Source organism: Doryrhamphus excisus, chromosome 6, assembly GCF_030265055.1.
Source record: "Doryrhamphus excisus isolate RoL2022-K1 chromosome 6, RoL_Dexc_1.0, whole genome shotgun sequence".
Lineage (NCBI taxonomy): Eukaryota > Metazoa > Chordata > Actinopteri > Syngnathiformes > Syngnathidae > Doryrhamphus > Doryrhamphus excisus.
This window is the reverse complement of record NC_080471.1, coordinates 23,685,139-23,703,863: the sequence shown is the minus strand read 5'-3', so window position 1 is coordinate 23,703,863 and position 18,725 is coordinate 23,685,139. Positions and strand designations below refer to the sequence as shown.

Here is an 18,725-nt window from a genome sequence, read left to right as displayed (position 1 = left end):
ACGTATTTTGAGACTAAATATGGCACTAAAAACTCCAATATTTACTGCAAAATTGCAGCAATCAATCAGCAATCGGTCTTTTAAACAACACACATGCTCCATAGTAGCTTGCCATGGCTGAAGACGAGAATGGATGTCAATTTTAGCAGCTAGTCATCGCAAAACACACCAGAAGGAAAAAAAACAATAACAACAACTAAACTTGAATTTAAGAGAGGCGATTATGGAATTTTTTTGGGTTGAAATGTTCCACCTTCTGGAACACCAGTCTGAAAGTCTGCACGCTTACCTTTATCACATTTCCAGTATGGGATTGTCTACTTTTCTGAGGTAAAACAGTATTTTCTTTTCACCCATTTGACAAATACATGTATTTACTTACCTGTGCTTGGAAGAAATGCTAAGACTTCAGGTTAAGGCTTAAGGTTTTTGTTATATTTTATATAGCTAGATAGATGGATCCATGTTTATTGTCATTGACACAGTATACACAGACACTTCTCCAACATTAATACATGTTGGAAGTTAAATGTTACAAAATTAACAGGTATAAACATATAGATATACAATATACAAGGTCAAATATTGAATCTATATAATATTGAAATATGATATTGATATTGACATGTCACATGTTTCACAGCACCCTTTATGATATGCTCTTTTACACATCTAAAAATGTCTTATTGCAGAAGATTAATGTCTACTTCAACAAATAACTGTCAAGTTCATCATTTTGTATCATTTTTTAAACTGTTTCGTTTTTTAATCGTATATCGTAATCATTGTATATAGACTCAAATTGAATTGTCTATCACCAAGAGATTTACATCCCTCATGACAACTATAGAATATATTCTTCCAATAATGAAATAATATTAAAATGTGAGGCGTTATTGCTGAATGCTGAATTGTGAATATGTGCTGATGCACTGTACTGCATACCTGAGATGGTCAAACACACACACAACCTCAATCCACCTATACTGAGCAGAACAGTTAGCACGGTTAGCCTCATCCGGGATACATGGTGACACACACAGACAGCAATGGATCAGGACAACCAAATTCATGCTGTATAAATATGCACACACACACACACACACACACACACGCACAATGACACTCCGACAGACAGATTTCCTAACTCGCTCGCACATCACTTTAGCACACTCATGTCTTCTGACACAAAAACACATTCAAACACTCACACAGACACACACAGACACACACAGACACACACATACAGCGCAGGGTCGTGGAGCAGAGGGGCGGCTGTCAGGTGATGTGCGTCAGTCCTTGGATCCTCTGGCTCCCTGGTGAGGGGAAAGAAACTAGGACAGGCCTCCGCTGAGCGCGTGTGCACACGCGCGCACACACACACACACACACACACACACACACACACACACACACAAGCCCCTGTCCCTCAGGCCGTGGCATTGCTGGATATGCTCACAGCTACGGACAGTAAGCACATATGTAAAAAAAAAAAAAAATGTAATTCACAAACATTCTCATAGAAACGTTCAATGCCAACTACAGATGTCACGTAAACGCCAAAATGATGAGTTGCAAACACAACCTCACCTAAACTTGACACAAAAACATTTACCGTCTGCCTCCACACACACACACACACACACACACACACACGTAAGACCTCATTAATATTATTCTGACAACAACACTCCCTGGTAGCCCTCTCTGCCATCGCTCACCCTGCAGCACCCCCTGCCTGAGAGTGTGCACGTGAGCGTGCGTTGCAATTTAACCTGGGCGGGGCCAGGGGAGGGGAATGAGGGGCACTAATTGGCCGAAATTAATCAACGCAGCCGATTTGCTGGCTGGGGAACGAGGGGTGGCCAGCAGGCGGCCAACGCACGCAAAATACTAATGGACGGACACACTCGCCATGCATCCTTACACAGCGAACGGTTACAAGCTACTCCGATGGAATGGATCAGAAAGTCACGGTCAAAAACGGTCGCTGTGCTTCTGTAAGAAAACGCCCAGACAATTGTAGCAATTACAAATGCTTCGGTATTCGCGTTTCTTTTTGGCTGTGTTCGAAACCGCATACTTACCTACTATGTACTCTTTGAGTATGCAGTGTGTATACACTGGCGGTATGCCATTTTTGAGTATGCGAGAAGTTCCCGGATTCATACTGCATTCGCCAGAAATGTTGAGTATGTATCATCAGCTTACTACTCACACTCAAATTACCCAGGATGCAACAGGACGTGACGTCACCTCCAAAAATAAAAAATAAAAAACGTTGACCGAACACTGAGCAGCAGGATGGACCAAACGGCGGTGTCAAGCAGGATATATCACGATTTGGTTCGCTTCTTGCTTTCAAAGTAAAAGCAGTGATTTATCACTATGGTTTTCAGTATGAGAAAAGTAAGGGGGTGTTTTATTTTGTGAAAATAACATGAAGTGCGTTGCTCACTTCGGCTAGCTTAAATTTTGCCGAATTCGTCCGAATTCTATTCAGCACGCAGAACCCATGTGATCACAACTTGCGTTTGCAAGCGCGTATAGCAAAGAGTCGGAGTGATGTCAGCCATGCGGCTGTGGTTTCATCAAAGTCCAAAAAGGACGCTGCAGTTTCCCGTGGTGGCACAGAACCGGGGAAGTTTAATACCGCGCATTTGAAGAACGATTTTCGCAACACCACGATATTCTTATATAAAGATATTGGCTTCTCCAGGAAACTCCAGCCTGGCTTTTTTATGTGTCCATGTCAGCTGTGGGGTCTTCCTCCTACGATAGCGGCCATTCTTTGCTCTTCTTTCTTGTGTGCCCAGTGTACCCAGTGTGGCGCACACAGACACACAACGCCAAGTTGAATCTTTTCCTCGTTTGAACTAGCTGATGACCAATCCAGGCTGTACCCTACCTCGCACCCAAAGACAGCTGGGATAGGCTCCCTAGTGGGGATACGCGTCATAGAAATGGAAGCATTGGGTGAACTAGCTGAAGTTGGGAGTTGATTTCTACACTAATCTCTGCTTTTTTTTGTGTTGACAAACAAAATAAACACCAAAGCATTTAAAATCCATACAATTTTTTGGGCGAAGTGATACTGGTCATGATTTGATATTTTGTGCTATGTTTATTTCTGAAGAAGAGGTCAAATAAAGACTCATTAAACATCACTTTCTGTGCTCCAAAGGTCCCTTAAGTAGCACACCGTGTGTTCTTTAGTCTTGTTGTACCCACAATCCATAAAGTCTGTTGTGTAGAAACAGCTTTATTGGCTTTAATGTGATTTATTCCATGCTTTAGTGTAATAATGGCCAAGAGGAACAGGACAATTACATTTCCCAATCACAATAGGTCATGCTGAATAATGAATGCAGCACAGACGTCTTCATTGTGCTCCTTATTGGCATGGATCCATCACTGTGCTGCTCATGTTCACCGTCAGGACACAACATTAGGTATAGCAGTTTGAATGCAAGCCAGAGCTTTTACCGAAATTGCTAAATTAACGCCTGCGCTGGGTCACACACTGTATACATACTATGTGAAGGTCATATGAAATATCCATCCAGCAGATCCTTTCACATCTTCAAGGATATGACCTTTATCCTTTATGAGCATTTTCTGCACCCTATTATATAATCTTCCGTCTTGCGTGCATAGCCAGTTCAAAGGTTGTTTTTGTGCAGTTTTCATCATTCATGGGACTGCTTCGTCACCACGAATCGTCTGAACGCGAGGACCACCTGCATGTGCTGAATTCTAATGATCTACTTGTTAGCTAGCTGAGCTGTCATTTCAGTTGTTCCAAACATAAGCATGCTAAATTGTCCATAGGAATGCATGTGAGTGGCTGTTGTGCCCTGCCATTGTCCGGCCACCAGTCCAGGGTGCACCGGGGCTCTCGCCTGAAGTCAGCTGGGGTAGGCTCCAGCATACCTCCGCTCTTTAAGATAGCATGTGTGTTTTGTTCATGGCTCCTCAGTTGCTACAATGGCAAATAGTACCTCATAGTACCTGCTTTTGCCAATGGAAAAGTGTCACTAGGTACTCCCCCCCCCCGTAACCAAAAAGAAAAAAAAAAAAACACAAATTCATAGAGATGTACAAAGTGAGGACAATAGAATACAACACAGACAACCGTGCAACTGTTTTTTCCTCAGTCTCTCTTTGTGTGTCCCTAGTTTGTTCTCAGTAGACCATCTTCAGATGGGACGTGGAGCGAGCGAGGGGGGGTGTTGTGGGTGGTAAAAGTGGGTCACATGCTTGGAGAGAATGAAAGAGGCATAGGGAGATGGGGGAGAGAGACAGTAGCAGGGTGAGAGGGGCGCAGAGGATGAGTGGGGTGGGGGGGGTGTCGGGGTGGTAAATTCCCTTGTTCAGTACGAGTGGATCAGTCACAGGCCTCGTTCCTTTCATGTGATCTCCACGGACCGCAGAACTTGGGACACACATGCACGCACACACTGGCTGGCGTGAACACAAAACCAACATGAATACAAAAGTACACATACAAGAGAAGACGAAACAATACACACACACACACACACACTCGTGCCAGACAAACTTAATACATCTATTACCCTGTAGATTCAACAGCAACAAAGAGAGGAATGTGGCAAATGAGATTCACTAACAACACACACACCACATGAGAGTCAGTATAAGTAGGCCCTGCCCCAGCCTCTCGCCCCTGTGGAGACACAAAAAAGGATGGACAGATCCCATCGTGTGCGTGTGTGCCTGTGTTGGATGCCATCCTGTCATCTCCTGGGCTTTCGGCTTCCACCATATTCATCTGTGGCCCTCATCATAATGATTGCACACACACACACACACATACATGGTCAAGGTCAATAGTAGAATCCTGCCTAGAAGGATCCCCTAAAGCCATCGCAGCTTATTTAGTCTGTGGAAATCTCACACTTGTGTGTGTGTTCACCGGAGCAGACTGACTCCCAAAATACAAACATTATGTCGTTCCTCCCTCCCGCACGTGTAAAGCGTCGGTGATGCTCGTCATGCAGGACGCTCATGTTTTCAAATAATGCTGAAAGTTGATTCTGCGGTTTTAGATGGCCTGGGATGTAATTAGCAATAATGTGGTGAAATCATTCAAAACTGCCGTTAAATGCCTGTTGTTCCGGCGATCGGGTCAGGTGCTTGTGTGTCTCAGCGAACACGACAGTAAAAGGTGTTCATTTAGCCCTTTTTATTTTGAAAAACTAAAAAGTGAAAAACTGCAAAATTTGAAGCGAGTGGTTGAGGGCCAAGGCCGACCGATATAGATTTTAAAAAAAGCCAAAATAAATAAAAAGCTACGTTTCTCAATGTTAACCATTCTCACGTGTTTTGGTTCTGCCCAAATATCACCAATTTTTGGAAGAGGGCATGTAAAACCATGGAGAGGATTTTGGGTTACAGTGAGACTGCCGTAAAAGCCTGTTGTTCCGGCGATCGGGTCAGGTGCTTGTGTGTCTCAGCGAACACGACAGAAAAAGGTGTTCATTTAGTCCTTTTTATTTTGGAAAAACAGAGTGAAACTGCGAAATTTGAAGCGCAAAGTGTTTGAGGGACGAGGCCAACCGATATAGATTTTTAAAAAAGCCAAAATAAATAAAAAGCTACGTTTCTCAATGTTAACCATTCTCATGTGTTTTGGTTCTGCCCAAATATCACCAATTTTTGGAAGACGGCATGTAAAACCATGGAAAGGATTTTGGGTTACAGTGTGACTGCCGTTAAAAGCCTGTTGTTCCGGCGATCGGGTCAGGTGCTTGTGTGTCTCAGCGAACATGACAGTAAAAGGTGTTCATTTAGCTTTTTTATTTTTGAAAAACAGAGTGAAAGTGCGAAATTCAAAGCGCAAAGTGGTTGAGGGACGAGGCCGACCGATATAGAGATTTTTAAAAAGCCAAAATAAATAAAAAGCTACGTTTCTCAATGTTAACCATTCTCATGTGTTTTGGTTCTGCCCAAATATCACCAATTTTTGGAAGAGGGCATGTAAAACCATAAAGAGGATTTTGGGTTACAGTGTGACTTTTTCATGTGAGACATTGTATCTGGGCCACCAGATACATATGTTTGGGAGACTACGTAAAAAAGCCATTACCAAAAAAATGGCTTAATCCAAGACCCCCGGTACTGGAAGACTGGCTTTGTGTGATGAACACAATACATGACATGGAACTATTGACACATAGATTGAGGACTGAAGAAGACACGTGTGGAGAAAAATGGGTGAAATGGACATTGTTCAAGGACAAAAATCAAGGAAATGACTCGAATTGCACCATGACAGAATGTGGGATAGCCAAATTGTGTGCTTTGTGTGTCCAGTGCCCCCTTTTTGTTTTGAGTGTGTTTGTATTGCTGTTGATGTTTTGTTTAAAAAAAAAAATGAAAAAAACTTGAAAAAAAGCTAAGTTTTATTGAGGTCCGACTATGCAAAGTTGCAGTGGATGGACGTAACGGGGTAACAGCAAGCCATTCCGACAACCCATCTGTGCTAATCTAAATAAATGACCGTATGGGAAACCCTGGGGTACCTCATATTCTGATCTACTGTATTCGCGCTTCTGGCTGTACCCAAGTCTTATTTTTTTATATTTTCACTCGGCTTTTGAATGTTGCTACGCCGGATTCCACTCGCTACTGGGGCTTGCCCAAGACCAGAGTCCACCGGTGGACGGACAGAGTCGCTCAGGTAGATCTTTACGTTACATTCCTGCAAGATGTGAGACAATGCCACGTTTATTTGACCAAACATACTTTGGTTATTATCAATATGTTGGTAGCATTTGAGTGACATGGCGGCCGCGGGCGCGCGTAAGAGGAGGTGGGCCCATCACATCTATTCAGACCCTTGGGAGGACGGAGAAGGGACTAAGGGGAGGGAGTAGACGCAAAGCAACAGAGACGGACAGAGGCGTCTCCAGCTGTTCGTCCATCCAGGCTGTGCCGTAATGAGCCCATGTTTGGCTCGATGGAGCATCTCCGCCGCCTCATCTAACTTGTCCAAAGTCTAACAAGCCAAACTGCTATTTAGATTTACCTCCCACCAGCGCCGAGACGGATCCAAACATCTGAGCACATAACAGTGTGGTGCTCCCTTAAATGGACTCTTTGGCATTTGGAATTTGGGCTGTTTAGCCGTCTTTAACAGACACTTGTCAGCATGAGGCAAGCATTTTTACTTTTAACTTTGCCTTAAAATGTCCTGGTGGCATTGTTAGCGTGGCTGAGCGCGTCCTCTGCTCAAGGCCTGCTGGGTCCTTTGGCTGCAAGGACCAAAACAAGTAAGTCATTTTGACTCTACCTGCTCCAAACATGAACATTTACACACATCCATGCAAAAAAGCAACATCATCAAAGGTTGTTTTTTTTTTGTTTTTTTTTGTCTTTGAATGTTCCGAGAGCAACATGGTTACCTAACTATATTAGTATGATATGAATAGATCTCAGAAATCCCCGGAGAAAAACCCACGCATGTACGGGGAGACCATGCAAACGCCACACAGAGACGGCCGAGTGTGGAATTGAACTCGGGTCTCCTAGCTGTGAGGCCTGCGTGCTAACCGCTCATTCGCCATGCCGCCGGTCTTGTACTAATTGAATACAAATGAACGAGGGACGCATTTTATATGTGGAATTATAATACAGGGATATTTTTGGCCAAGGTTATCATAATGTCAGAATGTCAGACTGGCCAATGTCTACTCACAATTAAAAATACAAGCTACTGCTGCTGCAGCAACCTTCGTCAAGTAGAAATTCAACTCTGAATACTACCTACTACCTAATACCACGTTGTATGCTTTAGCCCAGGGGTGGGCAAACTACGGCCCGGGGGCCACATGCGGCCCACTAAGAGTTTGAATCCGGCCCGCCAGTTGCTTTCTATGGTAATGGTAATGGTGAATGAGAGAAAGTGCGGTTTTAAGTGTGACAAAAATATCAATATACCTAACTAGAAGTGGAACCTCGGTTAGCATGTTTTTGGGTTAACATTGAAAATGTACATCAACATTTTGCACGTGTTTGTACATTTTCAGGTTAGCCTGCAATATGGTAATGGTAATGGTTTAATTTCATTTGAACATGCATCAGATTACAATTGAACGCATCCCATAATCAGTTCACAGTTCCACATGTCCAAAAGGAGTAGGAAGAAGCAAAGCTTATTAAATCCTACCCCTCCATCTGGTACTTTTACAATCACTAACTTTTACATTTGTTCACTTCCTGCTTTCCTAATATGGTTTAAGGTTTTTTTTTTTTTGGGGGGGGGTTGTCACGTACGATAAGTTGATAAGAATCAAAGGTTCTTATTGGATTCCATAGAAAATGCATACGGGTCATTTTTGACCCACTTATGGAAGGTTGGGGTAGTAACACAAAAACTAAAATTTCTTAAAATGTATAAAAGGTAAGTTCAAAATGTGAATGGCATGATATCAAAAACATGTTTTTTGAGGAATACCTGGAATATGAAATGAAAAAAAATTCTAAGGGTTAAATATATATTCTGGCCCCCCCGGGCAATTTTGTTAACTCAAAGCGGCCCGCGAGTCAAAATGTTTGCCCACCCCTGCTTTAGCCCATCACTACCTGCTGTATTAGTATTCTGTTGTAAGACCAGACTGTAGCTTCACTTCTGCATCATATGACAACCACGGTGCGTTCAATGACTGATGAACAAAGTGCCAAACCACATTAGCGAAGCGTAGAATTTTGGTCTTTTTTTTTTTTGTACAATGATGCTGTGCATATGCATTATATACGTGTTTACATTTTCTCAGCACCTCTTGCAGCCTCCCAAATGACCAACAACTTATTTATCAATAATGAAGTCAGACTGAATGACACAACTTTGTTCCAAAAGCGATCAGGATGTTATATTTTACTTGAATATGTTCCCAAAGGACACGCTTTAATAGCGAGTGTACGTTGTATGAGGAAGTGAGCCACCCGGCCGCCTCGTTTTTGGACTATTTTTAGTGTTTGGGGTCAGTGTGCTAACTAAGCGGCCACTAAGTGGGAGGGGATAAAATATCGGGACCCCAAATGCATGTGTGATCCTCTTAAGCAACGGCACACTGTTTTTTTAGGACACTGACGTGCATGTTAGCGCTGCGGCACTTTAAGCCATTCAAATGAAGGTGCAGGAGTAATTTTAAGGTCAGACGACGACATGATGCTGCGTTTATCTGCATGAATGCGTGATTTCCAGGCCAGAGATCCAATTCTCTTAATAGGAAAGGTGAGTCGTCTCAGCAGCTTAGTTTGTTTTTGTCAGGGACAGATGTTCAATGACATCAAGTTTTAAAAGGTCACGAGTCAGCCGTCACGTCAATCATTGGAGGATCATTTGTAGTTCAGTGAGCCCAACCAGTTGTCAGCCAAGTGCTGAGGGCGGGGGTTGGGGAGGGGGTGCCCTCGCATGACCTTAACATGACGTGGCGAAGCTTCGTGCCCTTTTCTTTCATATTCAGTCGCTCACACTATTTGAACCGCCACATACGAGGGTGGGTGCTTCAAATGTGTAGTGTACGGTGGCGGTGCAGATGTCCGATATTGGCTTCTTTGATGAAAACTGATATTGCCCAACTCTCAATTTGTGATACCGATATACATAACATGACATTGTATGCAGCATTTTTGTGTTTTTATGTATTTTATATATCGGTTTTCATTCATTCATTTTCTACCGCCTATCCTCATCAAGCCTATCCCAGCTCCCTATCCCGGGCGAGAGGCGGGGTACAATCACAGAACACATATAGACAAACAACCATTCACACTCACATTCATACCTATGGACAATTTGGAGTCACCAATTAACCTAGCATGTTTTAGAATGTGGATGCCGGAGTACCCGGATAAAACCCACCCGAGTATGGAATTGAACTCAGGTCTCCTAGCTGTGAGGTCTGCGTGCTAACCACTTGACCACCGTGCAGCCTGCTTCTGATTCTGTTTTCAAAACATCCCCTCCAGTAGCGGCCATTTTAGAGGATTTTGACTGATCTTTCAAGGCACGTGGAATATTGTCTTGTATGGCTAGCTAAAAATGGAACATACCAAAACAAAGATGGGACTCTCAGCTTTCATCAGAAAGCTTGTTGTTTCTACTGTTTTCCGTGTTTTAGCAGCAGTAGAACATAGGTAAGTTTATAGAAAAAAAAAGGTAATTTGCATAGCGGGACTAACCAATCAGATCAGATAATGGAAATCCTAGTCAAAACAGTCCGGAATATGCAAACTCCACACAGAGATGGCCGAGGGTGGGATTGAACCCGGGTCTTCTAGCTGTGAGGTCTGTGCTCTAACCACTTAATCGGTTTTCACGATCGGGAAAAAAAATCTGATACCGATGTCAACCGATACTGCACGATACCGGGACATCCCTAGCAGAAACGCATCAATATTGGTTGATTTCTGGACAGAGTATTATGGGATAGATGGGCGCCGACTGAACCGCCAAAGAATCCACCCAGTTTATAAGAAAGCACAATTCCAGGGATATAGTTTCAAGCTGCATTTTGAGCAGACTATATTCACAAAAAAAACTTTAAAACTAACCAATTCTGGCTGGCAACATTCAGGACTTTTAAGGACTTTGTGTAAAGTCATGCACTTGGTCAAGTGTGGGCGGCCGATATCACTTGTTAGCGCCGATATTTCACCTGCAGTGTCATGGCCACCGGTCTGAATGGTCCCACAATAGATGTCCCACAGTGGAGTATTTGCTGGAATTTGTAGTAATTGTGTTTGTCCAGCGTGTCTCTCACAGAATGTGTGGCTCCACGAAGCACTATTGTGCACCGAGTCCACTCTTTACATATACACTGTACCTCTCCACTTGTCCACCGTGGTACACATGCAACAACGTAACATTGGGGGGTGAGGGACAAGAGGACACGACACTAGCGTAGCGACGTGAGCTACAGTGTAACATTACTCTCACATTGGCCTTCTCACTGAAGAAAAGTAAAAATAATCAAACTGGGGCGACCGTGGCTCTGGAGGTCATCCAGAAAGCGGAAGTTTGGAGGCTCAGTCCTCGCTCCCTTCACCCACTTTGCCTCCGGGGCTGCCCACACTGATGTATGAATGCGAATGAATGTTTAGTGGTGGTCGGAGAGCCTGTGGGCGCAAATTGGCAGCCATGTTTCCATCAGACTACACAAGGGCAGCTGTGTCTACGGGTGTAGAATACCACCACCAATGTGTGAATGAAGTTCATTTCATTGTGAAGCGCTTCAGGTGCCTAATCCATTATTATTCAACTCCGACTCCATCTCCATTGAGCGGTGGTCCACCGGGTGGACCATCATCTCGCTAGAGGCGGGTCAAAGGGAGTCCAACTCCTCAACGAAGGAGGCTATTCCATTCTAGACGTCATAAAAACACTGCCATTGAACACTGACCGTTAGAGGGTCCTCACACCTTCGCAATTCACCATTAATAGCCTCACAGATTTGCTGATTTATTCTCATAGTCACTACTAATTAATGCTTGCATGTTTATGCTTTATTGGATATTGTTATTTTTTGTCAAGATGAGAGATTTGGCATTGTTGGCCTTTTGCTAAAAATCTTTTCTCCACAGAAAAGTCTTCTCATTCACATTAAATACACGGACATTGAGATAAAATGTGTAGCATATATTTAGCATCATTAAAGCAGACACATTTGACATGTTTATCTTAATGCATGACTGATAACGGTTTTCATACATTGTGAGGTGGTCCTTGAACGCACCACAGTGGGATGGAAAGGTGAAACTTGTGTCCAACTTCTACACCGTGAGTCCGATTCCATTTGTTCGTCGATCATCTTAAATGTGAAACTACGATGACCCATAAAGACACAGAACTGTAAAGCCATCTCGGCACCAAGAAGGTGCACCTGCTCCTCGGACCATTTGTCGTCATCATGATGCCGAGCGCTAGTGCCGCGGTACGCCGAGGTACGCCGAGGCCTATATATTCACACAATCAGTGATGACACCTCACAAAGACAACACAATGTTGCTCACCGGGAGAGTAGAGCCGAGCCAGCTGCCGGGCTCCGGCATGCTGCGGTCCCCAGCGGGGTGCCGCGCTTCGTGCAGCCGCCCCGTGCTCATTTCCGTTCGGATCCTCCTCCGCCATGGACCGGTGCCTGATGTCGGTCTCGGAGAGCAGCGACGCCGCCATGGTAGCAACAGACGTGGCCGTCCTCTTTGCCTGTTGGCCCGGTGTCGTCTTTCAGCTAGCACACGCCATCGTGTGTGGGTCAATATGTGTTTTGTTGGGGGGGTTGGCCTCTGCTGGATGAGCGTGTGGCGGCGGCGGCGGCCGGCGGCCGGCGGCGGTGAGCGCCCGGAAATAGACTCACCGAGCTGCGGTGTGCACCTCTGTCACGCCTGGCGGTCACTCGCAATTGTGTGCCCGAAAGCTGTTTGTCGCCACTCATCAAATGTTAGCTTTAAGTTCAGCCATTTAACTCCAAAGCCGTGTTTCTACTTCCTGTTCAACTGTCACGATATTAGGGACCGTCTGCATTTTGCTTTCTTGCTGAAACGCGTACAACGTCAACGACCCCCCTTTTAATCGACACTAATCGACGTGGGTCTGCTTGGCTTTCATCCACGGAGATCAGGGCTGTAACGGTGCTAACAATTAGCACACTTCCGTACTTACCGTTTTGCACTAAGTGAATTTTATTGATATATATTTAGCATTTTTTTATTGAACACAAATAGAATAAGGCACAACTACTTAAAAAACACTATGAAACAATTGTGTACAAAAAACAAATACAATATAAGAAAAAAAATAGGTATGGCATATAAATCATAAATAATGTGTTTTTGTTCCAAGCGGTATTAATAGCTTTTTAGTGTCCATATTGTTGGGCAGATTGAAGTTTGTGTCAATTTCAATAGTGAATTCTTGCATTTGAGTAATAATTAGCATGGGTAATAATAAATAGGGGCTTTCACTCACACATGAGACCTACGGTAGCGCTCATCTTCTCTTCTCTGGACTTTTTTCCGGACGCCACAAGCAATCAGAGAATATGGTTTTACCCCAGTCTTCAGGAGTCCAATACCTGTATCTTATGCAGAATACCAAAACAATACAATGGATGCTTGAGGTGGAATCGTCCTTGCCTGTGAACATCTTTTCCTGTTTCCTTGTAGGTAGCCATGGTTAACAGAGGAAAAACAAAGATTTCACCAGCACCCTTGTGTGTTCAATCCCGATGACAGAATCATCTCCTGTTTTTCAATTTGTCAACACTGTCACCAGAGAATCAGTTACATAATGTCTGCTGTTGCTTTTGTGGCGGGGCTGAAATGCAGTGGAAATGATTTTCCGGGATGAAGAGAGAGTAGACTTTGTGAAAATGAATATTTGTATCTTGAAAGGAGATGTATTTTATTTAGCGAACCCCACAAAAAGTGGTTGAGTCGCCACTGAAGGCCCAGGATGGTTTGATGGAAAATGATACGAAAATCATAAACATTGTAAGTCATCTCGATGGTGGGAAAATAAATGTACATTTATGAATGGCGACCAAGTTCTATCTTGGTAGCTTCTCTGTGTACGCTCCAGCAATGGTACCTCTCTGTTATGATGACACATTAACTATGTACACTGTATGCAGTGTAGTATTTTTTTGTACAAGGAAAATGCATTACTACACCGAGGAAGCAGTAAAGCTTGCATAGTGACTCCCAAATGGCTACACCGTGCATGACATGTTGCATAAATGCATTCATACAAAGACTTGTAATGTATTTTGTTTGTAATGTTTAACAAATATTATCGGTTCGCACCAGGGCCTGCAAAGCCTTCTCTGCTGGCGTAGACAGTATCATAATTTACTGACCAATATTTCCAACATAATTTCTTCACAATATAGTGTTATCCTTATTTTGTAGCAAAGTGCCACCAGTAGTCATTCGCCCCAATGGCCTTCAGAATCAAGAGTGCAGGCCCATGTCATTTGTTATTTCCATAAACAATAAAAGAACTCACAGCACACAGAAGCATCTTCATTTGTCATGTATTTTATTTCTTTTTATCTGTTTTTGTCTGTACTATATTAATGCAATCTGGTTAATTCACATTTAAAAATCAGTCATTGACCAGACGCACTGAAATTGCTGATATTCTTTTTTTTTTTTTTTTTTTTTTTTTTTTTACAATAATCACAGAGACTGAAAAACCCAGTCCTGGGGGGTTAGGGTGGGGGGAGGAGAAAAAAAAAAAAAAAAGAAACGTCTGCATGATTTTCCGCTTTTTAATTTGTTCCTTTGTCCTTCTTTCGTAGTAATTACAAAAAAGCAAAGAAAAAAATAACAATAATGATAGAAAGGAGATTTGGGAACGGACTTACTTAAGAAACTTACGACTGGCAAACGATCACAACACAGCACAAGTACCTACCGACGCGGGAACTCAAAGGCAGAAAAATGAAAGAAGAAAATCATACGGCAGAAAACAAACGGAGGGGAAGAGAAAATGACCATTTTCTAGAAACTATTGAACATAGTCCCAAACAAAAGGTGGTTTTCTGCTTTTTTTCTTTTCTCTGTTAAAAAAATAACAATCCACACGACCATGGTAACAGAATTTGGCAGGGACGATTAAAAATACTGCACATACAATACCTTGTTTCCTTCCTCTCTTTCCTTCCCTTCGTCTCCTTTATTTAATAGCATTTGCCATTAATATTCCTTCCCCCCGCTGCTGCTAATAGCCACACCCAGTGGTGCGATCGTTACACTTTTACATGTGAGTGGCAAATGACACTTTGATTGGCTGTGATGTGGAGATGTAGCTCCCCCGCCGGCTCCGGGTCGGGGGCCCCGACTGAGCCCAGAGTTCCTGCCGGGCCTCGGTCTCACTGCGCGTGCTGACTCAGTGTGTGGTTCTGGAGGGGACGGGGGCAGAGAGGGGAGAAGTGAGAACACATGATGGGAGAAATAATGGGCTACGTGAGCACTGCGCTGCCCCCCCCCCCCCCCCCACCCACCACCCCCCCTCCTGCACAATAATGTCTGAGACAGACAGCGACGACTCCTCATTTCATCACATGTGACATCAAATGACAGGCAAGAAACAAAGGAAGTGGAGAAAATGGAACATTTACTCCTACAGTTTGCCTCGGTGATTGCACCACATTGCAGAATGTGGCAGTAGAAGACACTATAGGGAGGTTTCAGTTCCCAACTAAAAGGCAGAAAAAGAGGTTTTTGGAAAAGATGCATGCTTTCACTTTGACACAAATTTAGTATATTTAGCCAAAATATCGCTGCACGGCGACCGAGTGGTTAGCGCACAGACCTCACAGCTAGGAGACCCGAGTTCAATTCCACGATCGGCCATCTCTGAGTGGAATTTGTGCATGTGTGGGTTTTCTCCGGGTACTCCGGTTCGGTTTCCTCCCACATTCCAAAAACATGCTAGGTTAATTAGCCACTCCAAATTGTCCATAGGTATGATGTGAGTGTGAATGGTTGTTTGTCTATATGTGCCCTGTGATTGGCTGGCCACCAGTCCAGGGTGTACCCTCTTGCCCGAAAACAGCTGGGATAGGCTCCAGCACCCTCTGCGACCCTCGTGAGGATAAGCGGTAGAAAATGAATGAATAGCCAAAATATTAAATGATAAAGAACACAAATTATTTATTTACAAATGAAATATTTACAATTTTCAATTTGGAATTGAACCGTGTGGGTGTCCACACATAAGCTTCCCTTTGTGACCTTCTTCACGCTACACTCCTCCATCCTTTTTTAGTGGGAAAGATGCATGCCAAGCTCTTATCAAACGCACTTCCGCCAACTTGTGGCCGTTTTCACGGCTTAAAAACGCACCAAACATGATCTCCTCTATTGTGCACTTGCATCATCACCCTTCTTTTTTTGCCTCTCGTGCAGAAAAACGTAAACGATGCTTAATAGAAGGCAAAGCAGTAAAGTGGAACATGTTGACAACGACCTAGCTTACGTCAACATACATTTGTTGACATAAAATCCGAGACCCAAAGTGTGCTGTATTTCAGAATGTCTTCAACTAAGATTTCCATTATGTGATCTGATTGGTTAGTCCCGCTATGCAAATGACCCATTTTTTGCTATAAACTTACCTATGTTCTACTGCTGATTACTAAAGAATGGAAAACGGTAGAATCAAACATTTTTTTTCCAATGAAAGCTGAGAGTCCCATCTTTGTTTTGGTATGTTCCATTTTTAGCTAGCCATACAAGACAATATTCCATGTGTCTTGAAAGATCAGTCAAAATCCTCTAAAATGGCCGCTACTGGAGGGGATGTTTTGAAAAAAGAATCAGAAGCAGGCTGCACGGCGGGCGAGTGGTTAGCTAGGAGACCTGAGTTCAATTCCAGGGTGGGTTTTCTCCGGGTACTCCGGTTTCCTCCCACATTCCAAAAACATGCTAGGTTAATTAGCCACTCCAAATTGTCCATAGGTATGAATGTGAGTGTGAATGGTTGTTTGTCTATATGTGCCCTGTGATTGGCTGGCCACCAGTCTAGGGTGTACCCCGCCTCTCGCCTGAAGACAGCTGGGATAGGCTCCAGCACCCTCTGCGACCCTCGTGAGGCTAAGCGGTAGAAAATGAATGAATAGCCAAAATATCAAATAATAAAGAACACAAATTATTTATATACAAATGAAATATTTACAATTTTCAATTTGGAATTGAACCGTGTGGGTGTCCACACATAAGCTTCCCTTTGTGACCTTCTTCACGCTACACTCCTCCATCCTTTTTTAGTGGGAAAGATGCATGCCAAGCTCTTATCAAACGCACTTCCGCCAACTTGTGGCCGTTTTCACGGCTTAAAAACGCACCAAACATGATCTCCTCTATTGTGCACTTGCATCATCACCCTTCTTTTTTTGCCTCTCGTGGAGAAAAACGTAAAAGACGCTTAATAGAAGGCAAAGCAGTAAAGTGGAACATGTTGACAACGACCTAGCTTACGTCGACATACATTTGTTGACATAAAATCCGAGACCCAAAGTGTGCTGTATTTCAGAATCTGATTGGTTAGTCCCGCTATGCAAATGACCCATATATGTTCTACTGCTGATTACTAAAGAACGGAAAACGGTAGAAACAAACATTTTTTTTCCAATGAAAGCTGAGAGTCCCATCTTTGTTTTGGTATGTTCCATTTTTAGCTAGCCATACAAGACAATATTCCATGTGTCTTGAAAGATCAGTCAAAATCCTCTAAAATGGCCGCTATTGGAGGGGATGTTTTGAAAAAAGAATCAGAAGCAGGCTGCACGGCGGGCGAGTGGTTAGCTAGGAGACCTGAGTTCAATTCCAGGGTGGGTTTTCTCCGGGTACTCCGGTTTCCTCCCACATTCCAAAAACATGCTAGGTTAATTAGCCACTCCAAATTGTCCATAGGTATGAATGTGAGTGTGAATGGTTGTTTGTCTATATGTGCCCTGTGATTGGCTGGCCACCAGTCTAGGGTGTACCCCGCCTCTCGCCTGAAGACAGCTGGGATAGGCTCCAGCACCCTCTGCGACCCTCGTGAGGATAAGCGGTAGAAAATGAATGAATAGCCAAAATATTAAATGATAAAGAACACAAATTATTTATATACAAATGAAATATTTACAATTTTCAATTTGGAATTGAACCGTGTGGGTGTCCACACATAAGCTTCCCTTTGTGACCTTCTTCACGCTACACTCCTCCATCCTTTTTTAGTGGGAAAGATGCATGCCAAGCTCTTATCAAACGCACTTCCGCCAACTTGTGGCCGTTTTCACGGCTTAAAAACGCACCAAACATGATCTCCTCTATTGTGCACTTGCATCATCACCCTTCTTTTTTTGCCTCTCGTGGAGAAAAACGTAAAAGACGCTTAATAGAAGGCAAAGCAGTAAAGTGGAACATGTTGACAACGACCTAGCTTACGTCGACATACATTTGTTGACATAAAATCCGAGACCCAAAGTGTGCTGTATTTCAGAATCTGATTGGTTAGTCCCGCTATGCAAATGACCCATTTATGTTCTACTGCTGATTACTAAAGAACGGAAAACGGTAGAAACAAACATTTTTTTTCCAATGAAAGCTGAGAGTCCCATCTTTGTTTTGGTATGTTCCATTTTTAGCTAGCCATACAAGACAATATTCCATGTGTCTTGAAAGATCAGTCAAAATCCTCTAAAATGGCCGCTATTGGAGGGGATGTTTTGAAAAAAGAATCAGAAGCAGGCTGCACGGCGGGCGAGTGGTTAGCTAGGAGACCTGAGTTCAATTCCAGGGTGGGTTTTCTCCGGGTACTCCGGTTTCCTCCCACATTCCAAAAACATGCTAGGTTAATTAGCCACTCCAAATTGTCCATAGGTATGAATGTGAGTGTGAATGGTTGTTTGTCTATATGTGCCCTGGGATTGGCTGGCCACCAGTCCAGGGTGTACCCCGCCTCTCGCTTGAAGACAGCTGGGATAGGCTCCAGCACCCCTTGAATGAATGAGAAAGAATGTGTCGGCATCGTTGCGAGTATTAAGAAAACGAATACCTTGAAAGTCTTTAATTTATTTTAAAAAAAAGGGTGGCTAGTCATCCCATGTTATACACAGGAAGTAAGGAAAACATCACGCATGATCTCCCTCACATGCACACACGCCTCCACAGCCAGTCCTCGGTGGCTCCTGCATATCAGCTGCAACAGG

General features: G+C 43.5%; 2 protein-coding genes across 3 annotated transcripts in view; both read right to left on the bottom strand.

Moving 5' to 3' along the window:
* Nucleotides 1-12,647, bottom strand: part of si:ch211-212o1.2 (uncharacterized protein LOC492735 homolog) — a 35,964-nt gene extending 23,317 nt beyond the window's left edge. The window contains exons 1-2 of the mRNA XM_058076287.1: nucleotides 12,381-12,647; nucleotides 12,040-12,254 (exon numbers count right to left, since the gene is read on the bottom strand). Of these exons, the coding sequence (XP_057932270.1) occupies nucleotides 12,040-12,199 (160 nt within the window). The 5' untranslated portion in view covers nucleotides 12,200-12,254; nucleotides 12,381-12,647. The remainder of the gene's footprint in view (nucleotides 1-12,039; nucleotides 12,255-12,380) is intronic.
* A 258-nt stretch (nucleotides 12,648-12,905) lies between these two features.
* znf423 (zinc finger protein 423) overlaps nucleotides 12,906-18,725 on the bottom strand; it is a 175,002-nt gene continuing 169,182 nt past the window's right edge. The window contains exon 22 of one of the 2 annotated variants that reach the window (XM_058076285.1): nucleotides 12,906-14,927. In XM_058076285.1, the coding sequence (XP_057932268.1) occupies nucleotides 14,898-14,927 (30 nt within the window). In that variant the 3' untranslated portion in view covers nucleotides 12,906-14,897. The remainder of the gene's footprint in view (nucleotides 14,928-18,725) is intronic. The other variant, XM_058076286.1, reaches the window with a different exon arrangement.